Raw genomic sequence first — 23,728 nt, 5'->3', positions numbered from 1 at the left:
AGGATCGAGGTGGACAGAAATGAACCCAGAAGAAGTAGAATTTAAGCTGATTGCTGAATAAGAGTGTTATAGGCAGAGTGAGGAAGTGGACAATGTTTACGAAGGAAGGAGCAGTATGAGCTAGAAGCTTGTTTCCAGCAATGAGGATGATTTGTTTCAAACAGGCGCAAAAGGACCCTCTGTTTTTAGGCAGAGCAGAGTTAGAGCAGTTACTGAGTTTCTGCTAGGTGCCAGGCACTATATGGAAGCTTTCTATATACATTGTCTTAAATAAATATGAGCACACTTTTTAAAATAATTAATTAATTAATTAATTTAGTTTTGGCTGCATTGGGTCTTTGTTGCTGCGTACAGCTTTCTCTAGTTGCAGCGAGCGGGGGCTACTCTTCGTTGCGGTGCACCGGCTTCTTGTTGCGGAGCACGGGCTCTAGGCACGCGGGCTTCAGTAGTTGTGGCTTGTGGGCTCTAGAGCGCAGGCTCAGTAGTTGTGGCACATGTGTTTAGTTGTTCTGCGGCATGTGGGATCCTCCAGGACCAGGGCTTGGACCCGTGTCCCCTGCACTGGCAGGCGGATTCTTAACCACTGTGCCGCCAGGGAAGTTCTGAGCACACCTTTTTTTTTTTTTAACATCTTTATTGGAGTATAATTGCTTTACAATGGTGTGTTAGTTTCTGCTGTATAACAAAGTGAATTAGCTATCCGTATACATATATCCCCATATCCTCTCCCTCTTGCGTCTCCCTCCCACCCTCCCTATCCCACCCCTCTAGGTGGTCACAAAGCACCGAGCTGATCTCCCTGTGCTATGCGGCTGCTTCCCACTAGCTATCTGTTTTATGTTTGGTAGTGTATATATGTCAATGCCACTCTCTCACTTCATCCCAGCTTACCCTTCCCCCTCCCCGTGTCCTCAAGTCCATTCTCTACGTCTGCATCTTTATTCCTGCCCTACCCCTGGGTTCTTCAGAACCTTTTTTTTTTTTTTAAGATTCCATATATATGTGTTAGCATACGGTATTTGTTTTTCTTTCTGACTTAGTTCACTCTGTATGACAGACTCTAGGTCCATCCACCTCACTACAAATAACTCAATTTCATTTCTTTTTATGGCTGAAAAAATATGGAACGCTTCACGAATTTGCGTATCATCCTTGCGTAGGGACCATGCTAATCTTCTCTGTATCGTTCCAGTTTTAGTATATGTGCTGCTGAAGCAAGCACCTGAGCACACTTTTAAGGAGTTGAACTTAAGGAAGTTTAGTAACACGTCCAAGCTCTTAATAGGTAATTAAAATGGCAAAACTGGGATCTGACCCCAAGCCTGTTCACTTTTCACTCAGCATACTTTCCAGGGAAATTGGGCTGGTTAAGGTAAAGTATGTAGAGCATGAATGCCAGGTCTAGTACTCCTTTCTGGGGAAATTATTTAGTAACTAAAACAGAAGTAATATGATGAGAACTGGGTGTTTTAGGAGAATTTAAATAAGTGGATTGTGAGGAGAGGCAGTAAAACAGAAGAAAAAAACTGTTAAAATAACCCAGGTGTGAAGTGATGAGTCAGAATTGGGATGCAAAAGAAAAGAGCATGAGATATTTCAAAATGAAAATTATTGGAACTTGGTGACTTAAAATTCTAGGGGATGAAGCAGAGGGAAATAAGTTTAATTGGCATGTATTTGCAGTTATAATTGAGTCTATGTTGCATTCATTCGTTGCAGTCTATGTTGCATTCATTCATTGCTGTCCTTTTGTCAGAATTTTAATAATTGATAATGAATTTTCTTTGCAATCTTAAAATATTTGATCTTGAATTTTTATGCTAATGAGAATTTTTAGGTTAAAAGACTTAAAGGAAAAACAAATTTTCTCAAGAACTTGGTTAAGCTAATTAAAGCTGCATAATATCTTAAGGTTGAATAAATGAATGAAAGTTTAAATTATCTTTAAATGAAAAGAATAAGAATTCATGAATGCTCATGAATTTATGTTTGGCAGGGACAGGATGGACTTTGAAAGTCATTCTCTTTGTTTTTTTAGATCAAAAAAAGGACATTGACCTAATTGCTTACTAGATATGTGACCTTGGGCAAGTTATTCAGTCTCTTTGAATATCAGTTTCCTCATTTAAGAATGGGGATATCAGTAATACCAACATCATAGGGTTCTGGAGAGAATTAAATGAGATAATATAAATAAAACAGTAAAGGCAGTTTTTGGCCCATAGTAAGCTCTGAATAACTAAATACTATCCGAGTGGGGTAGAGAGGACAGTCAGTTGTAGGTTTGATTATGAATGTTAAGAGTCAGAAATCACATTTTCTGAATTCTCTTTAATTTGTAATTTTTCCTTTTTTTTAATTATACCATGCTAATCCATTTTTCTCTGTATGTCTGGTAATCTCATTCTTTACCTCCTTGGGTTTGTAGTTTTATAATCCCACAATACATAGAGCAATTAAGGAATTGTTCTGCCTTCTCATGCTCTTTCCTCTTTTCCTTCTTGAATGCCAGGCTAATGGGCCCTCCAAATTGTTTACCTACCAAAACGGTACAGTAGCAAGGGGATGCAAGATTTCCAGTTTCTCCATAGCTACCCCATCTTTGCCACTACACATAAAGATAAACTAAGATACCCTTTTATGGCTTTTGGTCTTTTCCTGAATCTTCATGGAAAGGTACATTTTGTGGCCTAAAAATGAATAACTAATGCTGATTTTTTTCCTTTTTCTCTTTCTCTCTCTCTCTCTGTCTCTTTTTTTCTTTTCTTTTTAAGTAACCTGTGAAATCTTTTGTGCTTTTTATCTGCCAGGATAATAGCTTTTTATAAGAAAGCTCTTGACTTATGAAAATAATTGCTAGTTTGCTACTGTGCAGGGCAGTTTGGCTTGGGGAAGTTGCTAGTGTTACATGTTTTAAATTTTAGTCTTACTATTCAGAAGCAGGGATTGTGATATAAAAAACTTGGTGGTCATATTGTACTTTTAATCTGTGAATATTTACGTGAGTTTTTATAGAAATAAGATATTTATCTTCTCTGGATGCTTGTACATTGCCAGCATATACTGAAAGATTTATCAGTACCAGTGGGGAAGGTTCTTTAATTCTTATAACATATCATTTTAATGTCATTAATAGGTAGCATAGAATAGTTGGTGATTTAGAACAGTGTTTCTCAAGAATTCCCTGGCAGTCCAATGGTTAGGACTCGGCGCTTTCACTTCCCAGGTTCCATCCCTGGTAAGGGAACTAAGATCCACAAGCTACATGGCTCAGCCAAAAAAAAAAAAAGTGTTTCTCAATCTTTTTTCCTTTGTTGCCCTCCCCCCCATCCCCAGGAGCCTTTTAAAACAGTTTTTTCCTAATTGGCTTCCTACCTCCATAAAATTTTAATTCCACATATATATAATAGTTATCTATTTATGTATTATATGTATAGCTGTGTTTTATACATAAATAGTAAGGGGTTTTTTTGTACTCCCATTCCCCAAAGAATCAGTGTTTGCCTTCTTGAGGTGATTCTGCCTGCATTGATGGTTTACAGCAGTGGATTCTCAAAATTTTTGGTTTCAGGACCTTTATATTCTCTAAAATTATTGAGCACGTTGAAGAGCTTTTGTTTATGTCTGTCATATCTAGCGAAAATGTTATCATGTTACAAATTAAAGTGAGAAAAATCACAAAATATTTATTAATTTATTTAAAAGTATTTTATGAAAAATAACCATTTTTCCCTCCCCCCTGCCCAAATGGTTTGGTGAGAAATGTGGCATTGTTACACATTTTTGCAAATCTCTTTAAGGTCTGGCTTAATAGCAAACAGCAGGATTCTCATAGTTGCCTCTGCATGCATTCTGTTACAATGTTAAAAAGAAAAGCTGGTGTCATACAGATACGTAGTTGGAAAAGGAAGGAGTATTTTAATAACATTTTCAGATAATAGAGGTTTCTCTTCTTTGATATTACACCAAAATGTAAGCATTTGTAGTTTCTTAAAGGGATAGTTGCACTGTAGAATCTCATACTATATAAAAACCTTTTGTCTGTTACTCTAAAATCCAGTGTTCTTTCCCTTTGAATAAATCTTTTGTTCATGAATAATTTTGTACTATCATACATTGGTCACTTAGGAAATACTGGTTTACTGACTTATGCAGACCTTCCAAATGTCGATAATAGTACCAACTACTCACATGTCATTAATATAACCACTGACCTTATCAAAGACTCTAAAAATTGGAGATACTTGTCAAGCTTTTTTTCATTTGAATGTTGTCCTCAGCAATAAATAGTATTAGTTATTTTTCTTGAAGTGACAGGCTTATTACTTCATTCATTTTTGAGAAGATACCTGCCACATACCTCGAGTCTGAATAACCAGAGTTTATCAGTTGTTCTTTGAAATAAAAAGCTTGTTCTCTGAAAAAGGTGACTCGGTTAGGTTGTAACTCAGACAATTGCACAAGTGCTTTTTCTTCAGTCATCATACTTTTTATATGCAGCAGGAATGCTTTATGTGTACTTCCCAGTTTGTCACAGAAAATATTAGCAAGACGTGTGTGTTCAGGCTCAAGATTTAATAAAATTAATAATTTTATTGTGACAGTGTGGTGATGAAGAATACAAGGTAGTATACTTCAGTGCCACTGTTATGGTTTGGCTCCTTGATGAAGCTCCAGGTTTTTACCCACCATTGCTTTTGCACCACAAATGCACATGTCAACATGGTGGAAAAGGCAAATAACTAGTTAGCATTAGTATGAAAACAGTTTTGACCTCCCCAGGGGTCCAAGGAGCAAACTTTGAGAACCACTGATTTAGAGCTTGGACTTCTACTGCATCTCAGCTCCATCACTTATTAGCTACATCCATGACCTTGAGCAATTACCCTGATTCCAAACCAGACAAACACACTATCCCTCATGAATATAGGCCCTCAAAATCAACAGAATGTTTGCCATTTGCTTTTCTATCCTAACATTGTTAATGGTTTTTTTTAGTTTGATACACTGTATATGTATTTACAGAACTACAGGAAAGGGAGGGTTTAAAAAAGTAGCATATATATAAAGCAGAGCAGCCAAGATTAGATTCTGAAATGACTTGCCATCATGAAGTAAAAAAGATGTTGGTCAAAATCCCAAATTACATTCCTATGTCTAAAGATCTTTTTTTTTTTTTTTTTTTGCAAATTTTCCTAAGGGTTTTAATTAATTAATTTATTTATTTTTGGCTGTGTTGGGTCTTCGTTTTTCTGTGCGAGGGCTTTCTCCATTTGTGGCAAGCGGGGGCCACTCTTCATCGCGGTGCGCAGGCCTCTCACTATCGCGGCCTCTCTAGTTGCGGAGAACGGGCTCCAGACACGCGGGCTCAGCTCAGTAGTTGTGGCTCACGGGCCCAGTCGCTCCGCGGCATGTGGGATCTTCCCGGACCAGGGCTCGAACCCGTGTCCCCTGCATTGGCAGGCAGATGCTCAACCACTGCGCCACCAGGGAAGCCCTAGATCTTTTATGTATATTCCTAGGCCTAAAGGTCTAAAGATTCTCAACAGTTTTAGGTTTTTCTTTTTAAAGGCAAATGCTAAACCTGCTTTGTTTTGTAATCGAGTCAAATGCATTATTGCTCTTGGTTCTGAAATTTGCATTAAATACCCTCCCCCCATTCCACAACTGTCTTTTCAAATAATTTAGGTGAAGAAAAAAAATCTGTTAATGGTAAACAGTGAATGTTTATCAATTCAGGGAAACTTCAGTGGCAGAACAGTGTTCTTCTTTGCTTAGTCTTATCCTGTATGATCTTTGAACATACACTCATCTGTAAATACACATACACGCATTTTGGAGGAACCTTCATTTCATTTGGGAGGCTTTTGTTTTGTTTTGTTTTTTAATAAAGTGAGATAGAACCTCTTTTTACCTTCTCATGTTATTTATGCCAAAGAACCACTTGCTGTATGGGAGAAATGGCACATGGAGTTCTTCCATCTGCTGTAATTGATTATTGCCTGTGTGGTTCCCAAACAGTTCCTCTGCCTGTTAGTTTTTAAATTTTAAATACTCTAAAAATAAATAAATATTGTTCCCAATTACATAAGTAGTATCTTCATTTAAGAGGATTTTAAAAGTACAGAGAAGGTGCAAATCAGAAAAAAAAAATCTGTTAGCTTTGCCATCCTTGGATATATTCTTTCTTATCCTTATTGATGGTTAATAGATGCCTTTTTTTGTCCTAATTGGCAACATATTGTATATACATTTCATATTGTGCTTTTTCATTCATTATCAGCAATTTCCTCCAAAAAGAATTCTAGAATATTTTAAATGACTGCTTAACTTGTGAAAAAAATCCATTCTCCTAATGTTAGATATTTAAGTTATTTTAAGTTTGTCAGCATTATAAATACGCTGTAAAACACATCCCGTGTGTGTGTGTATGTATGTATGTATGTATATATATACATATGTATATATAATTTTCTCCTGATTATACCCTAGTTATTCTGTTGAACGAGAATGATTGGTTCAAAAGGGCAATCTTTTACAAGGCTCTTAAGGTGAGTTGCCACATAGCTTTCCAAAAAGATTGACCCAACTTCTCATTTTACCATTGTTCTGCCAGTTTCTCCACATCTTCACCAGCATTGATATTATGTTCAATGCTTTTTAAACAGAAAACATTATGCAAGTTAAAACATGAACTTTTAGCAAAAGTTTAAATGCTTAAAAGTTAATAATACAACACATAGCAAACTGTGTATTTCTTATTACTAGGAGTCCAAGCTGAACCTAGACTTAAAGGATTTTCCTTAACATTCTGATGGTTCAGTCTTTAGTACAGATACCCTTCTCTGGTTCATAACATTTTTTGAACCAGTACAGACCTACTTGTATAGAGTGGGTCAGAGATAAAAGTTTAGTTTGTATCCTTTTGATCTTTATTTTTTTCTGTCTCTACCTCAGCCTATGTGTTGAGACAGCTGCACAGAGTGGTTTAGGGCAGAGTATAAGTGCATTTTCCTTTATTATATAAAGCAAATTTGGATAATGTATGATTGTAGTGTGTGTCTGAGTTCTTTGCTAATTCTGTGTAAATTTCAGGTGTGCAACAGAGGAACATGGCTCAAGAAACTAATCACAGCCAAGTGCCTATGCTTTGTTCCACTGGCTGCGGATTTTATGGAAACCCTCGTACAAATGGCATGTGTTCAGTATGTTATAAAGAACATCTTCAAAGACAGAATAGTAGTAATGGTAGAATAAGCCCACCTGGTAAGTAATTCTTACCTGGTAAGTAAAACACAGCACTATTCATAATTGAGATACACCTGAATAGCACAGGGTACCCAGTACCTTTTTCTGCTTTCACATTTTACTTCTATTACTACACTTACATCAGGAAAATGTCTCATTACATATTGTGATTATCAGTGGTAGGGAAACAGGAATAGGAGTGTCTTTACCCATTGAAAAGAACTACTTCTTACTTGCTGTGTTAGAGAATTCTATTATCTTATTAAAATAGAGGCACACTTCATTCAAGTATATATAGCTGTCTTGGAAAATAAGGTGTAAGGGAGTGAGGGCTGTACGAGGACCTTGCTTCTTTTATCTAGGATGACTTTTGAAGCCAAGACAGTTGTAGAAGGAAAGAGTGAGTTATATATAGCCACAGCTGGCTGTAGAAAAAGCCTTTCTCCATTAGGAAGGAGAGGTGTAACAGTTTGACTCAGAGAAAGGAATGTTCATCCCCAGTTCATTTGAGTTCTTTATGCATTTTTATGTCAAAGGATTCTCCTGGAATTGAAGTGGCTTTTGTTTCAGTAGTTGTGTAAGAAGGATCATGAGGATTTTGAGTGTAAGCTTTGCAAAAGTAAAGTGTTAATGGTACTCATCTAGGATAGTTCTCATGTAGGTTAATGCCTAAATGTATAGGTTTTTGTGGTGAATGAAAGTGCAGGCTGTTATTAGTTCATTTAAAATTGTGTGTAGAGTCTTTCTCATCATTACTTCGTGTTGAAGCCAAAAGCTAGAATCATTTAATCAAAACTTCTTTACTTAAGGCTAAGATCAAATGAATATAAATTGTTTTTTAAGTCATCATCTACATTTCTGCCTTTCAGAGAACAAGTAAAATAATATAACCTGAGCACAGATTTTAATTTTGAACTTACGTTTGCCTTACTGCTAAATTCTTTTTTATTTGAAATATTTGTGCGCTAGTACTTGGAAGACATTTGTGAATTAAAGGGTTTGGGTAATAATCAGTCCTAAGAAATAGTAGTTTAATTTTGGATATATACATTTTGTATATGGTTTCCTTGGTTAAAATCAGCATTCTTTTCATAGGAAAACTATTGAAAAAATTTTAACTAAAGTAATGAACCGGCATATTATAGTAAAACAAAATCCATATACTATATTTCTTGGAAAACTGATCTTGATTTTTGTAGATGAGGTGTTGGCCTGCCCAGGGTACAGAGTCACTAACCTGAGATGTGGTCCTGTTACAGCACCTTCTGTCAGTAGTCTGTCTGAGTCTTTACCAGTTCAGTGCACAGATGGCAGTGTCCCAGAAACTCAGTCGGCGTTAGACTCTACATCTTCATCTATGCAGCCAAGGTAAGATGTAGCCTCTGAAGTGTGATTGGAAAGCTATTGAAAAATAAAGCATATATTCCATATGATCAGTTCTGTTAAGAAGGAAAACTATGTAAAGTCACTTTAGGATTAACTGGCATAAAATTGTATCGGTCTCATTATTATTAGTGACTAGTCAGAAAAATCTTTTTATTGGGTTTAAATTGGGGTGGGAGTAGGGAGTTGTCTTTTAAGTCTTAGATTTCCTTTCAGACAGGTTTTTCTTTACTTCTTTTCATAATATATCCTGATCAACCCTTGAAGTCCTTCTGAAGCATGTTCAGTTCTTCTAGTCATAGGCTTATTATGCAAGTACTAGTGCTTTGTATTAAAAAGTACAGTCTTGTCACAGGTTCTCTTCGTTTAATATCATGATGTGGTACTGATATCTATTTGTATTGTAGTGTATTTTTTCTTTTTAACTTTGAAGTCACATCATTTAGAAGCCTGAAAACACAGAAATGTTTGTTTTATTCTTACTCTACTGTTAGGAAACAGATATTAAGTTTCTACTCTGAAGTTCCTTTTTCCAGTTTATGATGGGAGATGTTCAGTTCTGCTATGCCAGTGTATCATATACAACTTTGTATTAGGGTTCCTGAATCATGTCTTTATCATACTAGTTTTCATTTAGTGAATTCATACACAGTGGACATATACTGTTGCTTTATTTTCAAAGCAATAAACTTCTGGTCCAAATTGGTCTCAAGTTTCAAAGCTCTATAGTTATGTTTAAGTTATAAAAAAAAGTATCTCTGATTAATTCTTGTCTTAATGATCTACTTACATATGTGAACTCTTACTTATTAATCACTTTAGTTACTATTCATGCATAGAGATCATCTTTTAAAATCTAAATATTTTTGCTTTTCTAGCCCTGTATCAAATCAGTCACTTTTATCAGAATCTGTAGCATCTTCCCAAGTGGACAGTACATCTGTGGATAAAGCAATACCTGGAACAGAAGACCTGCAAGGTTTGCACATGAACTAGCATATATTTTGTCATTTATTTAACATTTGAATATTACAAGCCAGGCACTATCTTAGATGCGTATGTTTTTTAAATTACCTGCCTAAGATAACATATTTTTACATTTGTTTTCTTTATGAGCAGAATATTTTATATCCTCAAGTATTTAATTGACTGAAATGTTGGGAACCATTTCCCACCTATATATAATTAGGTCATCAGCATAAACATAGAAAATTAAAAATCTGTTTTGTTTAAGAAATATAATTAAATGAATGAGTGGTGGTATTATACTTTTCTCTTTTACTGTTTTGACCAATTTAACCTAAATACTATTTCCTCTCCCAGCAAACTGGGGCTACTGGTTTGAGAGGAATCTCTTGCTTTTGACTCAGGTTATGTAAGTGACTGATTATTTTGACTGGCAGTGACCCCCTCTTTCCCCGTGTGTGACTTCCAGCACAACAGTCACATTCAATTACTCTTACTTATAGCATGGTGTCTCTTGTTCTTGCCCATGCTCTTTATATCCACATTATGTGGATTAAAGTGAAGTGGATCTAGGAAGACTTGAAAACGTGTTTGAAGGCTTTCTTGGTGGGCAGAGATGGTGGAGGAGGCATTTAGGATGCTGTTAAAAATCTGTGCTTAGTTATATTCTATTACTGTGTGGAAACAATGTGTAAATTGAGAAGGATACTCTGGAAAGACAAGTCCAAAGATGAGCTGTGTGTCATTTTACCTATGGCGCGATTTAAAGGGAGAAGATACCATGCCCAGTGAAACCTTCCCATTGTACATGGTGTTCACAGGGTGGTGACAGATACATCTGGCAATCTTAGCTGAAGTTTGCTGAAGTTTAAATTTAGTTAAGCTGGCTAATTCCCCTTCCTCTGATTTCATGCCCAGCAAATCATTGGCATAATTTGCCTCTTTGTAGATTTTGCTATAGAAAAATGTACTGTCTGGCCAACATAAGTATTCCAGTATAATATTGTAAATATTCATAAATAGTATGTGAATAATTTTTATTTTTTAGTTAAATAGGAAAATTTAAGGACGGGCAGAGATAAGTAATATTTTAAAAGCAGAAATAGAAAAATTCCCCAAATCTAGTTATCCATTAGACATGGGAAATAAGACAGGGGTGGTATTAAAGCTTTCAGTTGTATGACAGTTGAAATGGCAATGGTGTGGTTGTTTGCGACCGGGAGGTTGAAAGAAGTAATGGTTAGACAAGATTTTAGATAGAGTAAATTGGAAGTGGTCAAATTTCAAAACTTAAAATCTCAATTGGAGGTTGTAGATAGTTAATAGGTATTTAGATGTATGATCAGTATTATGTCTGAGATTTGGAAGTCCTTGGCACAGGTTGAAAATGAGAGGCAAAATCAAGAAGAGCAAGTAGGATAATGAGTCAGCAAAGGGGACAGGAAGAAGTCATCTAGATCCTGGTTAGTTTTAGGCCACAGATGTCAACAGAGAATTTTCAAGAAGCAAGGGTTGCTTAGCAATTTTGAGAGAGAGCTAAGTAAGGAAGAATGAAAATAGGCTGCCAACCATGAAGGTGTTATTTATGTCTTACAATCAAACAAATTTTAGAATGTTGGTAGTGGGAAAATATATGCTGCTTAAGAATAAAATAGCAGGGATTTCCCTGGTGGTGCAGTGGTTAAGAATCAGCCTGCCAAGGCAGGGGACACGGGTTCAATCCCAGGTCCAAGAAGATCCCACATGCGGCGGAGCAACTAAGCCCGTGCATCACAACTACGGAGCCTGCACTCTAGAGCCCGCGAGCCACAACTACTGAGCCCATGTACTGCAACTACAGAAGCCTGCACACCCTAGAGCCCGTGCTCCTCAAGAGAAGCCACCGCAATGAGAAGCCCACGCACCGCAAAGAAGAGGTAGCCCCCGCTCGCCACAACTAGAAAAAGCCAACACACAGCAACGAAGACCCAGCGCAGCCAAAAATAAAATAAATAAATAAATTTATTTATTTTAAGAAAAAGAATAAACTAGCAGTTGTTTTGCAAGTGTGACAAAAAATGAAGATTGTAAGTTGGTGAACTAATGTAATAGGAAGTGACATTTATGGTGTATGGAGAACAATATAGTTTTCTCCACATAGCCCTAGATACATTAATGCAAACGGTGGTCTTGATGCCATATTAGGAGAAATTGTAGGGGAGTTTTACATTGTATAGACTCCTTTTTTCACTGTAATTTCAATGACTTGTAAGTTAAACCAGTATTAACTTTTAAGTACCTTTTAAAAACTTAGCATTCATAATTTCAGCATAGCAGAATCTTTGAACAATCAGATGTAAGTTTCATCTGAGTTTGAGAGGATTAGTTTTCAATGGGTAAAATCTCTTAACAGCCTAGTTTTTAAAAAATATCTTATACTGTTGAATTTAAAATGTCTTTTATTATAAACATGCACACGAATATGTGTGTGTATATATACACATACACTCATAACACATAATGTACTTGTGATTTCCCTATTTGATAGGAACAAATGCAGAGAATATTTTTTCCATCTACTTAATAGATGGACGAAAAGAGAAGAAGTCTTTGACTCAAGTCCTGTGGTCATTTGAGCTGTAACTGGAACCTAGGCACCTGACTCTAGACCATTATTCTTTCCACTAGACAGTTGTGGTGCTTCCTGGACTAGGATGTCCTTGTGTGTGTTTCTGTTGCCATATCCAGCCCTCCCTCAGTTCCCAGGGTAGGATCAACTGGTTTGGTGACCTACCCAGGTATCTGTTTTCTTCCTTATTATTCCACAAGGGAAATTTTTTTAGATAGGAAGATCATCCCAGGTGGAAGAGGGTACAAGAGTAGCATCTGTGTGCCTAAGCCAGAATTTCCTAACATTGTTGTTGGAGTTTTCAGAATAGTGTCCTTGAAACAGCTTTTTTTCTCTGTAGGTATTCTGCTTATAATTAGGTAAGTTGCCACCAGGTGGGTGGTACTGCTTCCATTTTGTCCTCATGGCTCTGAATAATTTTTCTCCTGTTTAACGGAGAAGCTCTGAAGAATTTTTTTCATGTCTACCTGAGAATTTACCATATTACTGCATCTTTCTCGTTTAATTATGCCTTTTAGCTTAATAAACAACGGTACCTCACTTACACAGTATCAGTTAGGAATGACAGATTTCCAGTTTATGAAAGCTTAGCTTTGTATTTTAAAAAATTTTTTTTAAATTTTTTTTTCCAGCTGCGTTAGGTTTTTGTTGCTGCACACGGGCTTTCTCTAGTTGCCGTAAGTGGGGGCCACTCTTCGTTGTGCGTGGGCTTCTCATTGCGGTGGCTTCTCTTGTTGCGGAGCACGGGCTCTAGGTGCGCAGGCTTTAGTAGTTGCGGCATGCAGGCCCGAGAGCGCGCAGGCTTCGGTAGTTGTGTGTGGGCTCAGTAGTTGTGGCTTGCGGGTAAAGCGTGGGCTCAGTAGTTGTGGAGCACGGGCTTAGTTGCTCCTCGGCATGTGGGATCTTCCCAGACCAGGGCTCGAACCCGTGTCCCCTACATTGGCAGGCGGTTTCTTAACCACTGGACCACCAGGGAAGTCCCAGCTTAGCTTTTTAAAAACGAAAACTTTTAAGTGTCTTTGTGCACTCTAAACTATCATACTTCATTTCTATTAGAACAATATGCTTAACTTCAGTTAACCTCTCAGTCCCTCAGATATTGGAGCAGAGTAAAAAGAATACGGAATTTGGATTCAGAAGTTCTGTTCTCATATCTTGATACCTCCTCTTCTCTGAACCTTATTTTAATTACTTTTGAAGGAGAATAATAACCATGTCCACCTTAGAAGTTATTAGAAGTCAGTGAAATAATGAAGATGAAATGTGTTTTGTTAATAACTACAAAGGATATTCTTATTCTGTATAATCCCAGTGTTTTGGGAGGCTTAGCATAAGAGAATATGGAAGCTTTCCAGCAGTAGAATGTAATCATGACTAAGGTGGTGAGCTCTCCATCACAGAAGTGTTTTCAGAGAGCTGACTTATTGTCAGGAACAAAGTAGAGGGGATCTCCCTGCACTGAGTGGCAGAGTAAATTAGAATTCTCATAATCTTTTCAGCTCTGAGGGTTCCTTTCTTCATACCAAGTTGAATTGTCACATCAGTTGTTCAGAACAATCAGAGAGGAATAGTCCCTTTCAACTAAAAATCAGAAATTTGTATGGATTAAAAATCAGAGATTGATTTTTAAAGAGTGGGTGATAATAGCCAATACAATCTGGACAAAGTTGGAGGACTAACTATTCCCAATTTAAAAACTTAATACAGGCTACAATGATCAAGACTACATGGTACTAGTATGAGATGAGGATAGTCATATAGATCAATGGAATAGAATTGAGAGTCCAGAAATAACATTCTCACATTTACAGGTAATTGATTTTCCAACAAGGTGCCAAGATCATTCCATAGGGGAAAAACATATGATGCTGGGCCATTTAAACAAATAAAGTTGGATCCCTACCTCACACCGTACACAAAAATTTACACAAAATACATCAAAGGCAAGGCCAATATGTAAGAGCTAAAACTATAAAACTTGTAAGAGAAAACAGGCATAAATCTTCATGACCTTGGATTAGTTTTCTTTAGACATGACACCTACAGCACAAGCAAAGAAAAAATAGACACATTGAACTACATCAAAATTAAAAACCTTTTTGCTTCAAAGGACTATCAAGAGTGAAAAGGCAACACAGAAAGGGAAAAAATTTGCAAATCATATATCTGATTAGAACATATAAAGAAATATAATTCTACAATAAAGACAACCCAATTTTTAAAAGGGCACAGGGTTTGAATAGGCATTTCTCCAAAGAAGATATAAAAATGGCCAAAGTGTTGTTAAGGATGTGGAGAGATTGGAACCCTCATTCATTATTGTTGGGAATGTAAAATGGTGCAGCCACTTTGGGAAACAGTTTGGCAGTTAAAAAAGTTAACTCAAAGTTAAATGGAATTAACTATATGACCAAGAAATTCCATTCCTAATTCCCAAGAGATTGAAAAAAATGTGTTCACACAAAAACTTATATAAGAATATTCATAGCAGCATTATTCATAATTAACAAAATATGGAAAGAACCCATATGGCTGTCAACAGATGATTGGATAAACAAGAAGTGGTATATTCATACACTGGAATAGTGTTCGGCCATAAAAAAGAATGACGTTCTGATATGTGCTGCAACGTGGATGAACTTTGAAAATATACTAAATAAAAGAAGCCAGGTACAAAAAGCCAGCGTATTGTATGACTCCATTTATGTGAAAGATAGGCACCATGAAGAGGGCTTTTTTGCTGGAGAAGAGTTTGTAAAAGCAAAAGCATACTGGTAGGGAAACACGAAATTTGGGAGATAGAACAACAGTTGCTAGAGTGGCCAGTTCAGACAAGTATGTGTTGGAACTAAAGTTGGAAAGATTGTCTAGAATCAGGTCATGGAAAATCTCTAAGGTATTGGGTTCTAATCCATGATAAGGGAAGAGAGCCATTTTGAAGGTTGGTTGCTTCTTTTTGTTTGTTGTAAGATGGCACAAAGTTGTATTTTAAGGATTAATGTAACAGTATTTTGCCTCCAAATAGCTGCTGTTAGAAACTGATCTCATTTACAGAGCTGCTCTCTTCAGGATGGTGGCCACTAGCCTCATGTGATCACTTGAAATGTGGCTAGTCCGAAGTTAGATATTTAGTGCATATTTATTTGCTAGTTACACTCTAGGTGTAACATATACAGTGCTTTTGAAGACTTAGTAGCAAAAAAGACAAAGTGAAATATTCTATTAATACTTTTCATATTGATTTTGTATTTAAATGATAACATAAATTAGTTTTACCTGTTTCTACTTTTTAACATACCTGCTAGAAAACATAAAATTAAATGTATGATTCTCATTATTTTTTTTGGACCCTATTTTTTTTGGACCCTATTAGCCCACTATGCAGGCTAATTTTTCTCTTGAATATTAAAAAATTTTTTCATTTTATAATGGATTTTTTTTTTTTTTTTTTCTGTGTTGGTCTTCGTTGCTGCGCAAGGTCTTCCTCTAGTTGCGGTGAGCGGGAGCTACTCTTTGTTGCAGGGCGCGGGCTTCTCATTGCGGTGGCTTCTCTTGTCACGGAGCACGGGCTCTAGGCGTGCGGGCTTCAGTAGTTGTGGCACGTGGGCTCAGTAGTTGTGGCTCAGGGGCTCTAGAGCGCAGGCTCAGTAGTTGTGGCGCAGGGGCTTAGTTGCTTCACGGCATGCGTGATCTTCCCGGACCAGGGCTCGAACCCGTGTCCCCTGCATTGGCAGGCAGATTCTTAACCACTGTGCCGCCAGGGAAGTCTTGTAATGGATTTTTGAGCTAAGAATAACATAAAGATCATTTTGTCCTCCCCCTTATTTTGCAGGTAAGAAAGTGAAGTCCAGAGAAGGGAAATGAATTTTATCCCAATGGGTCATTGTAAAAGTGTACATTTATTCACTAAATATCTGTTGAGCAACTGCTCTGTGTAAGCACTGGGTATACAGTGGTGAACAGAAATAGTCCCCACCCTCAGAATGCTTAGTCTAATACTTGAATGAGACTTGTCATGACAAGTTATATAGATGGATATATGTTATATTATATATATAACATATATCCATATATGTAAGGGATATATGTTATATTACATAGATATTGTATCTACTGTAAGATAATGTTCGGGGATTGCGTATTAATGTCATCTTATGTTCAGTTTTATTTTTCACCATGTGTCTTGACTATCCCCCAAACAGGTAGTGCTAAATAGTTTTATGTATTTATTGTTATATTTGTGTACTTTTTTCTTTCTTTTCTTCCCTCCCTCCCTCCCCCACTTCCTTCCTTCCTTCCTTCCACAGGACCCAGAGCAGAGGGCCTTGTTCCTCTTGAATGTGGTCCTCCATGTGGGTAGTTAAACTAATTTTACCTGCCTGGTGCTTTTTGAAGGATCTTTAAAGTAGTGGCCAGAAGGCTTTGTCTAGTTGAGATTACCATTAAAAATTATTAGCAAGTGCTATACAGTTTATCTCTCAGCCTTTATGCCATTGCATAGGCCTCCCAAATAGCCCTTTAGGACCAGTGGATGCAACACAGGCAGCCACCTGTTCTTAATCATTAACAAGTGGGTATTCTCTGTTTACAATTCTCAATTCAGAATATGAAAAACTGCCTAGTTCTGAGGAAACCGTCCTTATTTTGGCTTCAGGTTCAATAAGAGTATGGCCCTTTGGCCCTTAGTCTACTGTATGGCTTGCTTGCTTGCTTATTTATTTATTTAGTATGGCCCTTTTAAAAGATTGTTTCCTTTTACATAACTTAGAGTTTGATAATTATGGTTTGCTTTGATCTTAAATCTCACATGAAAATTGGGGAAACAGGAATAATTTCTAAGAATCTTAGACTTTTACAGAATACTGTTATCATCTTGCCCATGAATTCGTTTGGTAAATGTTTAAATTCAGGTACCAGCCACTAACTGCAGGTAAAGCTAAGGTTACCTTAGTCTGATGAGGATAGTGGACATTGGTCAGCCTCAAATTTGAACCCTAGTTTATAAGCTTTTAGCGTGCCACCTGATCCTTCACTTCAAAGGTTATGCAGTTACCTCAGTTAAAGAGAAACCATTTGCCTTGACAGATCTTTAGGGTTAATACTGTGAAATGTCTCTGTTGAGGTATACAGTAGCATTTGTATCCATAGCAGATAAATGTATTTGCACTATTCTCCATTTCCAGATACCAAAGTTTGTGTCTCAGTAGTTAAATTGGTTTTTTTAAATATGTAATCTTGTGGGATAGTGGTGTTGTTACTGCCAGTAAAGCATTATTTATATTAGTATATTTGAGTATCAGACTTGCTTGGGAGAATAAGTATGCCTTATAGATGTCAAAGGTAATAAATAGAATAGATTCTTTTCTGATTGCAAGTTAACTATTTTTGAGCTCTTTACAGACAGCCAAACCTTATCTGATAGTGTTCTAGGAGCTGGGGATAAAACAGTAAGCGAGATATTCAGCCCCTGCCCTCATAGAGCTTACATTCTAAGGGTATTTACTTATTAAAAATAAAAGGCTTTATGTATCCACATTTTGTTTCAAAAATAAAATGTAGATATTGGTAGCACTGTCTCCCCATCTAGCTTTAGAATGTCCAGGTGGAATAATCATGTTATAGAGTTCTTCATTCATGCATATTTATTTGTTAGTTTGTGGTATTTTGCCTTTTGTCATATTTTGTTAAAATATGAGATAATGTGTTAACATAAGCAGGTGAGAATCTATTACATCAAATGTTTGAGCATCTACTTACTGTGTGTAGTTCGCTGTGATAGGTGCTGGAAATTCGAACAGGGAATAGGATGCTATCCCTCTCCTCAGCAGGCTTACAGTGTAGTTGGGGAAATGGAGCACATAAATACAATAGGTAAATAACTCAATACTAATTCAGTTCAACAGATATTTATTGAATGCCTGCTGTGTAGTAGGAGGCACTGGTAACAAGGATGAAAATGACAGGTTCCTGCCCTGAAAGGTTAAGGGCAGGTTAAGTCAAGTAGGCATTTATAATATAATAGTACAGAAAGTGCTACCGGGCATAGTAGGGTTTCCTAGTCTAAGTTGTGGGGGAGGGAATGGAGTAAGAGTTGATAATATAAGCTTAAACAAAAAAGACACCTTGGAGTTAGCCAGGTAAGGAGGAGGGACAAGAGGGGCATAGGAAAATTGTTCCACATAGAAAGGACAACTTTTACAAAAAGCCCAGAGGTAAGAGAGAATTTAGTATGTCCAGGGAAACTGCAAATACTTCAGTATGGCTGAAGCATGGAGTATTGTTGATGAATGGTGAGAGACAAGGCTAGAAAAGAAGGATGAGAAAAATCCTGAAGGACCTCTGGGCTTTATTTATCCTGGGGGTTAGTGGGGAGTTGTCAAAGAATTTTAAACATTGGAGGGCACATCATTAGATTCTCATGTAAGGCAGATGATTTGGATGCAATGTGTAAAGCATGGATGGAAGAGGGGGCTCATGTGAAGTGCCCAGAATTTGGTAGAGAGTATTTAAGGGAATTAAGGGTAATCAGAGTGAAACATTGCAAGAGAACTGAGACAGGGTTTCCTGGAGGCTTTAAAGGGCAATTGACCTAGGTGAAATGAGAGAAAGGAAGCCCTTTTGAATTGGTTGTACACAGCAAAGGTACCTGGCATAGTCCCATAGATTGGTTAAGCAGTAGATTACTGAAGAAGAAGGACTGGTTGGTGATAAAGTTGGAGAGGTTAAATCCTTGATCCCTGGCAAGTCACTGACTGTTTTAGAACAAGACACCATGTCTGCTAGGTCACCTGATAGATTCTAACTCTAGTAACAGCATTTGGGAGGGCCAGGGTAGTTAGTGAGAGGGAGTGGCGGGGGTCACATTAGTTAGGATTTAGGGGCAATAATTAGACCTGAATTTTGGTGCAGCTGGCCTTGGCTTCAACACTTAAATCAATTTATTATCTTAATTATAACATTTTAATCAATTTGTCTTATTCTCAATATTTTAAAGGTTTTATATGAAACATTCTGAGAATTTTGAACATACTTAGTATTCCACTAAATCTTGGTTTCAGGCTTTTTCCCCTTATTGTCTTTGAAATGTACATAGTTCTGAGCTCAACAAGATTTAGAAGTTTGCATGTGACCATTTTCTTACACACTCCCTTAGAATACCCAAGTAGTGTTTGTGTGTTGTATGTCTTTTATTGGTCAAATACATAATTATTAGAAATTTTAGAAAATATAGTGCTTTTAGAGTCACTTGTTAACATGTCAGTGTATAGTCTAGATTTTCTCCATGTGTGTATACATACATGCATACTTTACATACATATATGCATTTCACCAAAAGGAGGTCATATTATTTAAACTACTTTGTAACTTAATGTGAGCATCTTTCCATGCTAGTAAATAAGTAAATTACTCAGTTATCCTCTGAATAAACAGATCAGTGGGGGTGGGGTGAGGGGTAACAACCACCCAAATTTCAAAATCTCATTGAATAATTAAATTTTACCACCTTCCTATTTTTATCAGCTTCAGTATCAGAAACGGCACAGCAGCCATCTGAAGAGCAAAGCAAGTCTCTTGAAAAACCAAAACAAAAAAAGAATCGCTGTTTCATGTGCAGAAAGAAAGTGGGACTTACTGGTAAGGGCCTAAATCACATGGTTTAAAATTAAGATTTTATTTATGATGATGCATGACTTACTATTAATGGCTTCAATTAAGATTGTTTCTGTTCCCATATGAGTTAATAATGGATATGCTTCACCTTCTGAATTTTCTTAAATAAAAGTAGCTTTAATTACATACCTAATAGTGAAATGAATAGCTTTTCTTTTAAAAAATTCATTTCAGCTGAGTTTGAGAATATTAGACAGGTAAGGTCAGTGTGCCAGGTGCTGTGAAAGGGCAAAGATGTGGCTCCTGCCTTCAGAGAGCCGAAATTGTTGTGTGTGAGAGAATATTTAAGTCCTTGGTGAGCTGTGAAGTACTTTCTCTATGTAAAGTGGCTAGTCACAGGTTGTCATGAGGGTTCAGAGAGCTCGTATATGTAAGGTGATAGCCGCGTGCTGCCACGCAATAAGTAATCAATACATGTTGACTACTGTAACAGAGCTGTTAGCTGGGATTGTTATTAAGAGAGGGAGAAGAAAATGTTTGAAATATTACTTGGATATTTGGCAAAGAGTACATTTAAGTGCAGTCAAATAGATTTCTTTGGGAATTCAGGGATGGGTGTGATTAATTTATGTAAAAGAAGAGGAGTAGAGGCCCATCAAAGTCATGAAGGTAGAATATTTCAGCTGGGTCTTGAAAGATGAGTAGGACTTAATAACTGATGGAAATGGGAGCATTTCAGGCAAAAAAAAAAAAAAATACCTTGAACGAAAGCTCACAGAAAGGATAGGGCATGTTTAGGGGACCATAAAAGGGGATTGTAGCACAAAATATGTGAAGAAGGGGGTTAGATACCACCATAGAGATAAGGCTCATGATGTGTACTGTGGTTAACTGATGGGAAACAGTTGCAGCTATAGTTACCATTTATTGTTTACTATGTGCCAGGCATTGTGCTGAATACTCTGCCTAAGAAATTGGCTTAAGAGGAAATAATTTTTTTTTTTTAAATTTATTTTTGGCTGCGTTGGGTCTTTGTTGCTGTGTGTGGGCTTTCTCTAGTAACAGCGAGCGGGGGCTACTCTTCATTGCTGTGCATGAGCTTCTCATTGTGGTGGCTTCTCTTGTTGCAGAGCATGGGCTCTAGGTGCGCAGGCTTCAGTAGTTGTGGCACATGGGCTCAGTAGTTGTGGTGCATGGGCTTAGTTGCTCCGTGGCATGTGGGATCTTCCCAGACCAGGGCTCGAACCTGTGTCCCCTGCATTGACAGGCAGATTCTTAACCACTGTGCCACCAGGGAAGCCTGAGATAAGATTTTGAGTAAATTATGTTTTAGGAAGGTTTGTCTGGCTAAGGTGTAGATAAAGAGGAAAGGAGATTTACAGTCTGATATCAGACATGTTTAAGACTGGCCCATGCCTTGGCAAATGTATTTATTTAAAGAATACAGACGTGAACAAGTAAGGCATTTTAAAGTGTACATATTTAGCATCAAATACTGTCTTTCTAAACCTCAGAAACTTCGACTTCATGATTAGAAAGAAGGCTGCGACTTAGTAATTTCTGTCTTGTCAGTCTAGTATTATTCTTGGCTCCATTTTTCATTCATTATTATGAAGTTATAGGGGAATTCCTTGGCGGTCCAGTGGTTAAGACTCCACGCTTTCACTGTCGAGGGCCCAGGTTCAGTCCCTTGTCAGGGAACTAAGATCCCTCAAGCCGTGTGGTGCAGCCAAAAAATAAATAATAAAATTTTAAAAATAAAAGAAAATTATGAAGTTACAGAGTATCTTTTTGAAGTTTAAAAAAATTTGGTAAAGGAAGTTTACATCAAATGTCAATGTTTAAAATATTGATTCCTATGTTCCATTTCCAGCAATTCCATCATTACCATAAAATCCTAATTTGGGGGTGCAGGACTGGTTTTATTTAAAGACTATCCACACTGCTTATTTCTCTGTTTTGGCTTCAATTCTTGGGGCATTTCCCTAAAATAAGTAGCATTTATTGCATGTTTACTATATGTTAGGCACTTAATACTTCCTCATTTAATTCTTACTGTAACCAATTCCAAAGTTAGAGATGCAGAAGCTAAGGGTCAGAGAGGCTAAGTAATTTGCCTATGTTAGTAAATAGATTCAGACTTAAGCAACCGTAACTCCATCTCATGCTCTAAATCACTCAGCCAGATTACAGTTCACCTCTCCATTGGAGGTTAGCCAAGGAAAGCTAATATACTACACTATTTGTTAACAGTTCTGTCAAAAGTTTCATTTCATCTTCCTTAATTAAATCTTAAGATTGCCTTCTGACAGTATGCTTATTTTTTCACATTGTAGTATTTGAGGAGTGTTTCACATTTTCAATTTAGCAACCCTGTTTTTGGTAGGAAGCAGTTGTGTCACAGGTGAAAACTTGCGCTCAGAGAAGTGGTTATGACTTGGTCTGCTGATACAAACCTCTATTTGTAGGTAGGAAAAAGAAATGAAGCTATCAGCTATGGATTTTGAGAATGTTACTAGGTTGTGAAACTGCTTGTTTGGAATGATTCTTTAGATTGCTGCCCTAAATATATGATCTTTTTAACATTAATTATGCTAGAGAGTTTAATATTTTTAGACCTTCCATTCAACTCACGTATGTGCATTAATCCATTTTCAGGGTTTGAATGTCGGTGTGGAAATGTTTACTGTGGTGTACACCGTTACTCAGATGTACACAATTGCTCTTACAATTACAAAGCTGATGCTGCTGAGAAAATCAGAAAAGAAAATCCAGTAGTTGTTGGTGAAAAGATCCAGAAGATTTGAACTCCTGGAATACAAAATCCTTTGACCATCTGCAAACTAAAAATTGACTTGAGGTTTTTTCTCCTAGTCATTGGGAATGTAGAGCAATGTATCTTGCATAGACCTTTTAATCATGCATGTCATCAGAAGAATAGATTTTTGTTTTTGTTTTGAAAATGACTCTGAACATTTATTTACATTGCAGTTTCTGTGGCTGAAAAGACTTAAGTAAACTTTACAAGTATTATCCTTTTAAGATCATATTAATTTTAGTTGAGTGCAGAGGGCTTTTATAAAAAACGTGGAGAAATGTCGGAGGGCTGTGATTTTTCCAGTATTAAACATGCATGCGTTAATCTTGCAGTTTATTTTCTCATTGTGTATGTATATATAGCTTTTCTCTGCAGCACGATTTCTCTTTTGATAAATGCCCTTTAGGGCACAACTAGTTATCAGTAACTGAATGTATCTTAATCATTATGGCTGCTTCTGTTTTTCATTAACAAAGTATACATATGTTAGCATATAGTTTCTTTGCACCCACTATTTATGTCTGAATCATTTGTCACAGGAGAGTGTGTGCTGATGAGATTCGAAGTTTGTGTGTTTTTAAATTTTTTTGAGCGAGGGAAGGAAAAGCTGTATGCATTTCATTGCTGACTGCAGGTTTCTTTCAGATTACGTTCATTGGTCTGTGTGTATACAATATGAAGAATGATCTGAAGTAATTGTGCTGTATTTATGTTTATCTACCAGTCTTTGATTAAATAAAAAGGAAAACGATAATGTTCCCTTGTATTACTTTTTCTCTTATTCTTTCTGGTAGTTCATTTTGACTTTTGGTCCTTCAGTTTTCTACTTTACTTAATTTTGTGAGATGAACTCACATCTGTTTGTGAGTAATCTTAGGATGACAAACTGTGATCTTACATTCCTGTGAGTTGAACATGTCATATTTTCTAGCTCTTGTCTGATTCTCTGTTCTGAACTCTGTCACACTGAATTAGCATCTAGTAGAAGCTTCGTTTTGGTAGGATTAGAGAAACAGAAACAGCATAACTCAAACACGGCAATTGGAGAATTGTGAAGTAGAAATACCTCCAAAAGACCATCTGTCCTGTGGTTT

At 36.8% G+C, this 23,728-nt stretch overlaps 1 protein-coding gene across 8 annotated transcripts in view; it reads left to right on the top strand.

Moving 5' to 3' along the window:
* Positions 1 to 23,388, top strand: part of ZFAND6 (zinc finger AN1-type containing 6) — a 73,539-nt gene extending 50,151 nt beyond the window's left edge. For 7 of the 8 annotated variants that reach the window (XM_082448890.1, XM_082448885.1, XM_082448883.1 and 4 more), the window contains 5 exons: positions 7,096 to 7,266; positions 8,508 to 8,616; positions 9,510 to 9,610; positions 19,727 to 19,840; positions 22,475 to 23,388. In XM_082448890.1, coding sequence (XP_082305016.1) covers positions 7,113 to 7,266; positions 8,508 to 8,616; positions 9,510 to 9,610; positions 19,727 to 19,840; positions 22,475 to 22,623 — 627 coding nt within the window. In that variant the 5' untranslated portion in view covers positions 7,096 to 7,112 and the 3' untranslated portion in view covers positions 22,624 to 23,388. Of the gene's footprint in view, positions 1 to 7,095; positions 7,267 to 8,447; positions 8,617 to 9,509; positions 9,611 to 19,726; positions 19,841 to 22,474 lie in introns of all 8 variants that reach the window. The other variant, XM_082448889.1, reaches the window with a different exon arrangement.
* The last annotated feature ends 340 nt before the right edge of the window (positions 23,389 to 23,728 follow it).

The sequence above is a fragment of the Balaenoptera physalus genome (assembly GCF_965194825.1).
Source record: "Balaenoptera physalus genome assembly, chromosome: 2".
Classification (NCBI taxonomy): domain Eukaryota; kingdom Metazoa; phylum Chordata; class Mammalia; order Artiodactyla; family Balaenopteridae; genus Balaenoptera; species Balaenoptera physalus.
This window is presented reverse-complemented; position numbering and strand designations above follow the sequence as displayed.